We start from the raw sequence: 11,503 nt of genomic DNA, 5'->3' as shown, positions 1-11,503 counted from the left end.
TGTTGGTCTTCACACAAGGATGGCAGCAACTCTGCTGCACGCTGTGTATTCACAGTCCCATGGCAGAACCTCTTCTCCTTAGCTTCACAGTTCATACCCCAACCAGAAGGCGCAAACAATCCTTGCATTGCCCTACAAATGCACACACGACTTAGCATTCCTTTTCTGCTGAACTGAGCAAGGCCCACGCCTTGTGCATGTTGTAAGTTGATTGCAGCCATTATGGCACAGTCTAGTGTTCTACAAGGGTTGCACTTCGCAGTCCTGTCGAATCCCCGTTTCCCTTCGCAACTTCAATAAATTTTATTGGCAACATTTAGCTCGCTGCAGAATCCTGCAGCAATGGCTCCCAGAGTAGTGCCTTACTGCAAATTCACGTAGTTTGATGTGCTTTTGGCAACACTTTGCTATTGTAAATTGGCTGCAGTTGCGGGCTCTTTTGCAGTGACCCTCTTGCTGAAATTTTTCTGCAGTATTGGTGTGGCTGGCAACACCTTGTGCACAACAATTTCCTACAGAAAATGTGTTTGCTGGCAGCATCTTGCTCACAATAATTTTTCTGCAGAAATGGTACTTGCGGGCAGCACCCTATTTGTTGTAAATTCTACAGAAATAATGTTTTATGTCAGCACTTAGCATGCTGTGAACTATTGCATACTTGACATGCACATGGAAGCACTTTGTGATTGAATGTACATGGCGGCACCCCGCTCGGTGCAATGTTTTATTTTTTGCATGTTTAATGCTTATGGTGGCATCAATGGAACAATGTATGTCGAATTATAGAATTTTTAAAACTATTGTTGCAAGCTTGACATATTCTGGAAAAGGCAAGATCACACCTCACACAACCTGACACTGACGGGAATTGCCTATAAGAAGCATGTGTAGAATAATATATGTCTGGTTGAAATGATATATTTCAAAATCTGAAATTATTATAACTTGCTTGACACACTCTGAAAATTTACATGCACTGTAGGCACATCATGTCACTAAACTAAAATAGTTTGAATAAAGCATGCTTTGTTTATCAAGTGTCTTAAATTTATCGTTGTTTTATAACATACAATATATGCTCAAATAGAATCATGTGTGTTTCACATAACACATGATGTATGTTATATATTTGACACTTGATTCATCCCAAACATGCAAAAAGGGGACTTGGAGCACCACAATAGGGGTATGAATTGATATCATTGTTACATGCTGAAACTCCATGGGCGTGGGACCCACTTTGTGAGTTGAGCTCACTTGTTCAAAAATGTCATACACCCCTAAATTAATATATGTTAATGTCATCTTCACCGACGAAGTGCTCCTCTTGGCCCAGATATGCTAAAGCACGTGAATGGGCAGGCTGACCTTGTCATGTTGTTCGTGTTGACCTGCGGGGAACACAAGGCAAATGTGCTTAAATACCTTAAAAGGAGGGAGTGTTTACTTCGACCGGCAACACCTTGTGCACAATAATTTTATGCAAAAAATGTGTTTGCTTGCAACATCTTGCTTACAACAAGTTTTCTGCAGAAATGATACTTGCGGGCAGCACCCTGTTTGCTACAAATTCTGCAGAAACAACGCTTTATGGCAGCACTTAGCATGATGCAAACTATTGCATACTTGACATGCACATGGAAGCACTTTGTGATTGAATGTACATGGCAGCACCCCGCTTGCTACAATGTTTTATTTTCTGCATGTTTAATGCTTATGGCAGCATGAATAGAACAATGTATGTCAAATTCTAGATTTTTTAGAACTATTACTGCATGCTCGACATATTCTGAAAAAGGCAAGATCACACCTCGCACAACCTGACATTGACAAGAATTGCCTATAAGAAGCATGTGTGGAATAATATATGTCTGGTTGAAATGACATAGTTCAAAATCTAGAATTGTTATAGCATGCTTGACACACTCTGAAATTCCACACGTAGTGTTGGCACATCATGTCACTAAACTAAAATAGTTTGAATAAAGCATGCTTCGTTTTATCAAGTATCTTAAATTTATCGTTGTTTCATAACATGCATCGTATGCTCAAATAGAATCGTGTGCATTTCACATAACACATGATGCATATTACACATTCGACACTTGATTCATCCTAAACATGCAAAAAGGGGACTTATAGCACCACAATATGGATATGAATTTATATCATTGTTACATGTTGAAACTCCATGGCGAGTTATGTTGGGCATTAGACCCACTTTGTGAGTTGAGCTCACTTGTTCAAAAATGTCATACACCCCTAAATTAATGTATGTTGATGTCACCCTCATCGGCGAAGTGCTCCTCTTGGCCTAGATATGCTAGAGCACGTGAATGGGTGGGCTGACCTCATCATGTTGTTCATGTTGCCCTGCAAGGAACACAAGGCAAATATGCCTAAGTACCTTGAAAGGAGAGAGTGTTTACTAACCAAGCCTAAATAAGATAAACCGCCCCGTAGCCTATTCACAAATGGTTCACCTTAGAGAGGGTGGATGGTATAACCCTGAGTGACTGGTCAATTTTATGACACATTTTGGGGAGCAATGGCGTCCTATGGCCTCCAATCACTCAGAGTTAGAGAGGTCGAGGGTACCAATAGTGGTATTCCTTAGCTACTAGAGTAGTGTGGATTGCAATCCGTTGCCTATACAATGTTTCTCTCGGTCATGGGCCGCTCGTATGAGGTTGTTACTCGGTCTGTAGGTACCCCAGTTATCACACTCAATAGAATAACAAACACTGACGGTATTTTTCATGGATACGATGTTTTCCTTTGCATACGCGAAGGAGTAATCAAGACAGAACAAATAAACTAACTTGTTAATTGCTGATACTTTGGTTATATGATTATTATTTTAGTTCGTTGTTTAATTGCTTAATTGCACTTGATTGTGATTTTAAAAGCATGTTAGTTACTTGATGTTGCCACTCACTACTTCCTGTTCTTTGGCTGCTTATAGTTGCACTTGCTTAATGCTAATTGCTGCAAATGAATAAGATTTATAATTGCATATGCATGCTAGTTTGCTCATGTTTTTCATTAGTGGTAAGTTATGGTTTTATCTCACCGGCTCGCAAGAGTTTTGACCCCATTTTATGGGGTGCAAGTGATGCTTGACAGATGGTACAATGAAGTTGATGCGTCGCGAGGACTGGACCCATGCTTCTAAATGACACGTGATTCTGGTGGTCATTTTGGGGGAATGTCCCAAGATCAAGACACTTTTTATAAAAGTTTGTAAATCCTATGTCTCATTTTGTAATGGAAAGATCATTTTGTATTTCTGCATATGCCAAACTCCTTGCCTGTAACCCGCTCAGAGATTTTTAACTGTTTTCCTCTTTTTTTGCTTTACACAACCTTACAAAATTAGAAAATCACTTAAAAAAAGAATTTTTTTATCTAAAACTATGATTGTTAAGTTGGTATTTTTGGGGCGTTACATGTACACTGTTGTGTCCGAGCAAGGCGATAGCCTGATACATGATATAATATGCACGTTTGAGTTGGATAGGAAGTTGTTATGGCATGAGTGCATGGATGTTGTGGATCTAAAACTGTTTTACGTAGAAAGAACACATGAAAGTTAAAGATATAAAAGATATCCAAACAATGTACTCATTTTCTCCTTGGTTGCTCTCTAAGAAGGTGAGATCCTTGGATGGCTGTCATGGGGGACATGATGGTACTAAACTCCATGGTGTGATTTTTCTCTAAGAGCACGATATGGGGGCTCGTTGTCCTCAATCACTGTAGTAAGGGATATTTTTCACCATTGAGACCCGAGAATGGTGTGGTTTTGAGCTTAAGTTGTTAAGTGTTATTGGTATACCAAGAACTGACCACCAAAGGTATTGTATCCCGATGTCGCCCCGAGAAACAAGTGCATACCAAGTTAATAAAATACAATTATGTGTGTGAAAAATATACCCCTGTGATTGCCTTATATTTTGATTTTTTCTTATGAACAATACCCATAGTGGGGTCAGTAGGAAACTTAAATTGATTGCAAGTATCATGATCGTGCATTCAAAAGTAAGTGTCAATAAAAAAAGATAAAAGCTATTTCTTTCATTATGCATTGGTTTTTGTATCTTATGTGATTGCAAACATATTTGAATTGTTTTCTAAGATTGATGTTTGTTAGATTAATGATTTATGCTATACTGTTGTATTATGTAAAGTTTTGTATGAGAACGGTGGTTCTCACCAATTGTTTCATATTTTGCAGGTAGTAAGACTCATACATAGTTGAGTGGCATGATGGCAGGATTGGTGCTGGAGAGGACGAATCTATGAATTATGTGGTGTTCTTTTTCTAAGTGAATGGGTTGAATGAAAAAATTGTGAACTTAATTTAAAGTTTATTAAATGTTCATTATTAGTTTAAACTATTTCATTTCATTAATGATGAATGATTGGTTTGACGGTGGAATGTAGGTTCCAAATCTATGGTGTGCCCCAAACCCTTGAGATGTATTTTTGTTTTAATATAAAGACTTCTTAAAAAAAATTCAAGATATTCATGATGATTTTTAGGAAAGTGTGAATGCAATCTCATATGCATTACATGAAGTCCAACCCAGGTCTTGTGTATTTGGCTTGGATCGATATTGTTGTGTGGTAGTGGTTTGCTTGCCTAGGACTCAAACCAGGAACTAATCAGATAGAGTAGGTAATCTCCTTTTTTTTCAATAGGAGAAAAGGATCCCTTCTCAAACCACACTTGTAGTTCTCATTGCACATGGCTTTTTGTGTGCATACTTCTAAAACTAAGTTCCCTACAAAATTGATCTCTAAACAACTTGATTTTCTAGTTGATTTAACCTCTAAGTACATTAAATTAAATGGGTTATACCAAACCCATTCATTTGACACCATAAAAAACATGAAAATGCCAAACACAATTTTATTGATAAGTAATGAAAGCTCATCAGACACACACACACCCAAACTCCAACTTCTAATTACAACAAACAACCTTATATTCTAACTCAATTAAGAAATTATTACAACTTGTATTTGACTAAAAATAATAAAAGTCCGCAATTAGGTATACTCGAAATCTTATAATCATATAAGTGAAAACTACCCCATAAATGATGAATATCTTACAATTTTGGTACACACCCAAATGATTATTTGGATAACGTTGCCATTTGTAGAGCTTTGAACAAGTTTTCCAACTATAGTCTCAGGCCATACCTACAAACCAACTTACTTTCTATTTTTTGAACTTGGATTCTTATCTCAACCAATTTTTACACTAGCATAACAAGGAATCATTGGTCACTTGTTTCGTATCTTTGGACAACAGTTTGACTTTAGCACATCTTTGGCTGGATCTTAGCCATATCCACCTATACTAGATCCAATTGAATTGTGACCTACCAACCTCAATCACCATGATGCACACAACAAACAATGCTTATCTTATCTCTAAGGGTTTATTTGGAAGTGAGAGGAATATAGGAAAAATGTGAGTGAAAAAAACTCCAGTTTTTTTAATTGTTTTAATCAAGAGAACAAATTTCACATGAAAAACTTTATAAAATTCTTTCATATGAGTTTTTTCCCTCTATAGATGAAATAAACTTTTATATGTTAAGTTGGTCACTCTCTTTATCCGATTTGATTGCAAACATCTTACAAATGTGTATATACAAAATAACAAATTAACAAAGTACCTGTCCATGAGCACTGGACCTTGTTTTCCACTACATTTGATCCTATGCACTCTCCACCGCAACCTCAACTTTTAGCTAACTATCCAATCCACCCACCTCCACTTTCTAAGGACCCTCACTAACCTTTACTTCCTAAGGACCCTTCACATTAACCTCAATCTTAGGGTTCACATCCTTCCCTTGTTGAGGTACCGTCTCCATATCGCCACTGCCACTGCAGGTAGCCGTGTCTCTAGCTTCATATATCTGGAGATTGAGGTTAGTGACAACCTCAGAGTCTACCAATGGGTGAAACTTCTTCACCATTAAGTCCCCCTCCTTAGATGCTTTTAGGATGGGAGACATCAATGTAGCCATATACTCGTCAACAAATTTTTTTATATTCATCTTTAGATTTGGGTCATGCTTGAAATGTCTCTTGTTTTAAAGGTGTTAGCTACTGCGAGTTTGAGCATAGAAGTCTGAGTATCAATTTATCGTTGTTGTATTTTATATGAAAATATCAGACACCAAGCTTTTAGCCACAGATCAGGCTCTCTCTCTACCCATGTGTCAAGCCTACTATGTACTTAATAATACAAACTATCACCAAGTACATTAATTTTTTTTCTTTTGCCCACGTGTTCCAATAATATCAGATGTTGTGGGTGTGACCCCCTTAAAGTCAATATTCTCAGTCGTCATATTAAACAAATTCAGATTTTTTTACAATATTACAAGGAATATAGATAAACAAGCGAGCAATAGAGACATGACATGGTCTATTGAAAAACAAACATAATAGCCTATAAAAAAACTTGAACCTTTAAGAAAACAGCTAAAAGAAACAAAAAGTGTTCCTTAATCATGATTATAATACAAGATACACAATATATATTCACACGAACACTCACACAAAATGATTTAATCAAAGAAAAACACGAAATAGACTATTGAACATGCAAAGATAACTCGAGAATCATGCAATTCTTAAACAACATAACTAACTCATGCTAATGTTTCAAAAAAACAACTGATTCAAACCACTGTTTAAAAAAAACTAACAAGTTCAACATAGGTGCTTACTGAAAAATGCCTCAGTTTTTTATTTTTTGCCGATGAACTGCCATCGATGAAGTTTCAACGATAATTCACCGAAAATAGTTGCCAAAAAATTTTGTTGGGAGAAAGCACGTTGGGGACCATTGGTTGGAGACTACAAAAAACTCTAGTTTATGTGAAAATAGTTATGGGGGGTGTGACAACCAATTTTTATATAAATAAAAAAATTATATTTAATGCTAGTACAAAAATCCACAAGCAAGCATATTCACAATAACAGGTTTTGCAAAGTTTATACCTAATTTGTTGACTTCTTGAGGATTATAGGAAGTTTGCACTATATCCCACAAATTTAGTATAATATTTGCAAAGTTACGATATATTAACATGAGGTTTACACTATATGTCATGAATTTCATGTTATATATGCAAATTTAGTATAATGTTTATGATGTTTTGAGGTTTCAGTTCAACAGGAGGTTTGCAAATATATTTATGCGAACTTCGTGAGGTCCACAAAAAAAATAGTGTGATTCTACCTTTAAACGAACATACCGATATTTCACGCAAACTTCAGGAGGTCTGTTGTGCGAAGGTTAAAATGGTCCTTTTAACCATAAACATTTGTGGTTTTAGACATCGAGCGAATTTTCAAAAATTGTAAGATTTTTGAGAAACACATCATTTTTGTTATACAGTACCATCATTTTCAGTTTAATTACCTCACATTAATGATATGGCCTTGGATCCCTATGTGGCCCTTGTCTAGAGATTTTAGCAATTCAAGCATCAAATCTCAAATCCCCACAGGTGCGTGTCTCTTGCTACAAAGTCAAAGTTGGGTATGCTTCCTAGTTCGCAAGCTAGACCTTTAGGGTTTTACCTAGGGGTGGCAATCGGGTCGGGTTGGCGGGTCGTGTCAGTGGGTCAACATACCTCAACACGAACCCGACCCGTTTATTAAACGGGCCAGCTGTGGCAAACACGAACACGACCCATTTATTAAACGGGTAACCTGACACGATCTGGTTAACTCGTTTAATAAACGGGTTGGCGAGTTAGCAGGTCAGGTTGGCGGGCCGAGTTGGTGGGCGGGTCGGGTAAACAGGTTGATGGGTTGGGTTCGGGTAAACGGGTTGACCCACCTGCCTAACCCGTTTATTAAACGGGTCAGCCGGGTTGGCATACCCCTAACACGAACCCGACCCCTTTAATAAATGGGTGAGGCGGGTCGACCTGTTTATGACCCGAACCTGTTTAAGCCAAACCCTAACCCACCTAAGAGGTGGGTTGGCAGGTCGGGTTGGTGGGCCGTGTCAGGTTTTGCCACCCTTAGTTTTACCAATTGAAGGCCTGCGAATGTGCAGTAGGTGATGGGGTTGTCCATTCTCAGAACCTCCACTGTCTAATGTGAGGATCTCCCTTGGACTTGAGATTCGAGGTACTCAAATGCACCTCAACTGTTTGGGTTTATCCAAAACTTGCCTAAAAAAGGAAAAGACCGTAAGAGGAAGGAAAAGAAAATTGAATAAAAATAAAAATGAAATTCGCATTGTTTAGACTCCAGCCCGCAGAAGGTAACGAATTAAGAAAAAAAGAAAGGTGAAAAACTGGCATTTTCTGAACTCCACCCGAGAGAAGGTGGGAATTAAAATCCATGAATTTGTAAAAAAGAAGCATATCCGGGTTCAGGAATTCAATCGCCAGGGAATTCCAACTCCAAACTTGGGTGCGAGGCGAAAACTGCCGGTTTTGACTCACGGATGTCCTTCATCACGTGCTCCGCTTGGCACGTGTGAGATGGAGGCCACACTTGTCGATGAAGAGAAAAAGGAAGGCCCCGACAAGAACTCTCAAAAGAGAGAAAGAGATCCATGGCCAATTGGTATCAGAAAAACCCCGAGATAATCCCGTTTCCCTCTGAAAGATGGACGAGGTAAGCTCCGAAATTCCCCCCTTTCTTCTCGTTTCTTTGATTCATCTAGAACACTAGATTGGATGATCATCATCATCATCATGCAAAGTTTGATCTGAATAAGCTAGTGATAGGAATGCTTGATCGCGTTTGGAGACCTAGAACCAGACGAGTATTTACTTTTTTTTTTTCAGTGTACCCAAATCGGGAAGTCTTTGAATTTTCATCATTTTTTATGGGTTCTTGGAATATGCCGTTCTCGGTTTTACCATCGGAGATCCATGATAAGATTTCGAATTTTTTGTTGTTTTGTTTGGTTTCTGATGTAAACTGAACTCTGGACGTGCTTTCATTTCATGAAATTGAGCAAGATTTTTTTTTCTTTTTAAATTCTCTGATTCTAGTATTCGGTGTACGCTTTAGTTTTATTGGTGCTTCCGAGATTTGTGTGAAATTGGTTCGTGATTTTCTGTTTTATACTAATATCTCGAAGTCCTGTTTTGTCTTGATACTGAATTAATTGCAGCCAAATTTTCATTTCTTTATTTACGATTCCCTATTTCTTCTGTAGTTTGGCTTAAAGTTTCTCTATTTTATAACACAAAATTTTCATATTTTAGGTTAAATTTATGAGTAAGTAAGAAATAATTTCAGAGTAGATTTATTACTTGTGCTCAAATTGCACCTTGCTGGTTTTTGAAAAGCTCCTAGTTTTTTATACCGAATGTCACAATTCATGATCATGAATTAAAAATTCTGGATTGGAGTTGATCCGACAAAACAAGTAGATTTTGTATCTTATTTTTTACATTTTGCCCCTCCCCCCCCCCCCTTTTTTTTGGGCTTTCACTTTTGTGCAAGTAGATGATTACTGGGGAAGAATCACACGGACTAGCCTGTCCTGATCTGTATGAAATCGATGGTGCCCCGTCCCCCACATCGGATTATTCATCTTGCAATGAGTCCGAGTTTGAGAAGTACTGCAGTGCAAATTCTGTCATGGGAACACCGTTGATCTGTAGTTCTTCTGGGGATTGTAGTGAGTTTTTGGATCTTGAATCAGAGTCAGTGAGGAATCCACAAGATGGGGAAGATAAGGTTAAAGAGAAAACAGTATTTACTAGGTATGCACATGAAGGGAAGAGTTACAGATTATATGGGAGATTTGACACAAGGAACTTGAGGATGTCTGAGAGTAAGGAATTGGGTCAAGATGTTTTCAATGGATTGGGTGTTCCATCTGTTGGAAAGATGAGTTTTGATGCAGCTAATGGGAATCAGGTCTGGGAACAGTTGGATGAACAAACTGTTGTGGAAGAATCAAAGTTATCCTTAAGGCACAATTCATCAACTAGTTTTTCAGATAAATCTCTATCACCAAGTGATTCATATGATGGGGAAATATATGAAGCAAAGGAGTCATCCCCTTATTGTGTTTCAACCAATGAGAAAAGAAATTGTATCGGCACTCTACACTTGGGAAGCAATCTTTCAGGGTCTAATGTGTTAATGCAAAACCAAGAAGATGGCACCCATGCCACTATGGTTGACGGGTTTCTGTTAGGAAAAGAAAAGGGAGCACTGATGATTGATGACAAGCACTCATCTGAGTATGGAAGTTCGGATGGGGAAGATTCTAATCTTGATTCTGGGACAGATGATGAGGGGAGAGTCTTTGTATATAGGAGTGATTTGCCACATCATGAGGAAAATACAAGCCCATTGCTTATGAATTCTGTTGTAGCTTTTGGTTCGGAAGATTGGAATGAATTTATGCTGGAGACAAGGGAGTCTAATCCTTTTTCTATGGGTGGAATGGATCCCTTGCAAATGGTAGAATCTAGTTTCGGAACTTTATCTAAAGACATCATTCTTGAAGGAACTGAGCAAAATGATTCTTTACAAAACCATTTTGGTTTCTTTGGTATGAACCAATCCAGACAGCCTGGCATTTCTGAGGAACAGGTTAGAGATATGCCATTGGATAGCTCTGTTGTCCACTATGTTAATGATGATTCTTGCAACTGTCAATACACAAGTACGATGACTAGTGCAACAAGTCAGCATGAGACTCATGACAATTTCCAGATGGATTTACAGAGCCGCATCGATGGAAACATTTTGATTGAAGGAAATTCACAAAGTTGTATGGATGATGTGGGAGATCCAGACCCTGCAAGAGGTTCATTTTCTCGGCAGGATCCTCACGTCGATCATGTTGAGGTAGCTGAGAAGGAACTCCGGTGCATTTCTGATGAAGAACTTGGAAGTTATGATGAGATTTCAGCAAAGAAGTTCCCAGGCTCATCAAAAATTTCCTTAGATAGTTTTTCTGATGTTAGAGTTTCTGAATCTGTGATAAACGAAACAGACCAGGAAAAAGAGAGGGAGATCCATGGTACCCATGAATTCAGTGATTCCAAAATCACTATGGAAATTGTGAAGGCAACGTCCGAAGAGTTCCTTCATGGAGATAATCTTGGACTACATGAGGTAGGTTAACATTCTTTAATGGATGCTTATTTTGTCTATGTTGAGATTATTGTTCTGGTGAATTCCTCTGGTATTGTCCCTAAATCTTCAGCAACTTCCTTTCCTTTGATGAAGAGATTGTGCTCCACTTCTATTCAAGAAAAAAAAAATGTCTTTCAATTTGTGTGGTTTTTGCCAATTATAAGTTTTCTAGTTGTTCAGAGGTTTGCTTTGTATGAACCCCTAAGTTTTTTTGATTTGGTTAAATAAAGACAGTTGATCTCTTAAAAGAAATCTGACATTCTTCAGTTCTTATGGTTCTTGTTCCTCCTCTCTGATATAAAATTCAACCCAGTATTTGATTAGAACTCTCATAAAATAA

General features: G+C 37.9%; 1 protein-coding gene across 2 annotated transcripts in view; it reads left to right on the top strand.

Annotated features, from left to right (window-relative positions):
- The first annotated feature begins 8,548 nt into the window (after positions 1-8,548).
- Positions 8,549-11,503, top strand: part of LOC149815582 (uncharacterized) — a 28,560-nt gene continuing 25,605 nt past the window's right edge. For both annotated transcript variants that reach the window (XM_089988453.1, XM_089988454.1), the window contains exons 1-2: positions 8,549-8,670; positions 9,514-11,142. In XM_089988453.1, coding sequence (XP_089844579.1) covers positions 8,662-8,670; positions 9,514-11,142 — 1,638 coding nt within the window. In that variant the 5' untranslated portion in view covers positions 8,549-8,661. The remainder of the gene's footprint in view (positions 8,671-9,513; positions 11,143-11,503) is intronic.

This window comes from Nuphar pumila, chromosome 15 (genome assembly GCF_984573655.1).
Source record: "Nuphar pumila chromosome 15, dmNupPumi1.hap1.1, whole genome shotgun sequence".
Lineage (NCBI taxonomy): Eukaryota > Viridiplantae > Streptophyta > Magnoliopsida > Nymphaeales > Nymphaeaceae > Nuphar > Nuphar pumila.
The sequence above is the reverse complement of the archived record's forward strand: the minus strand, read 5'-3'. Positions and strand labels throughout refer to the sequence as shown.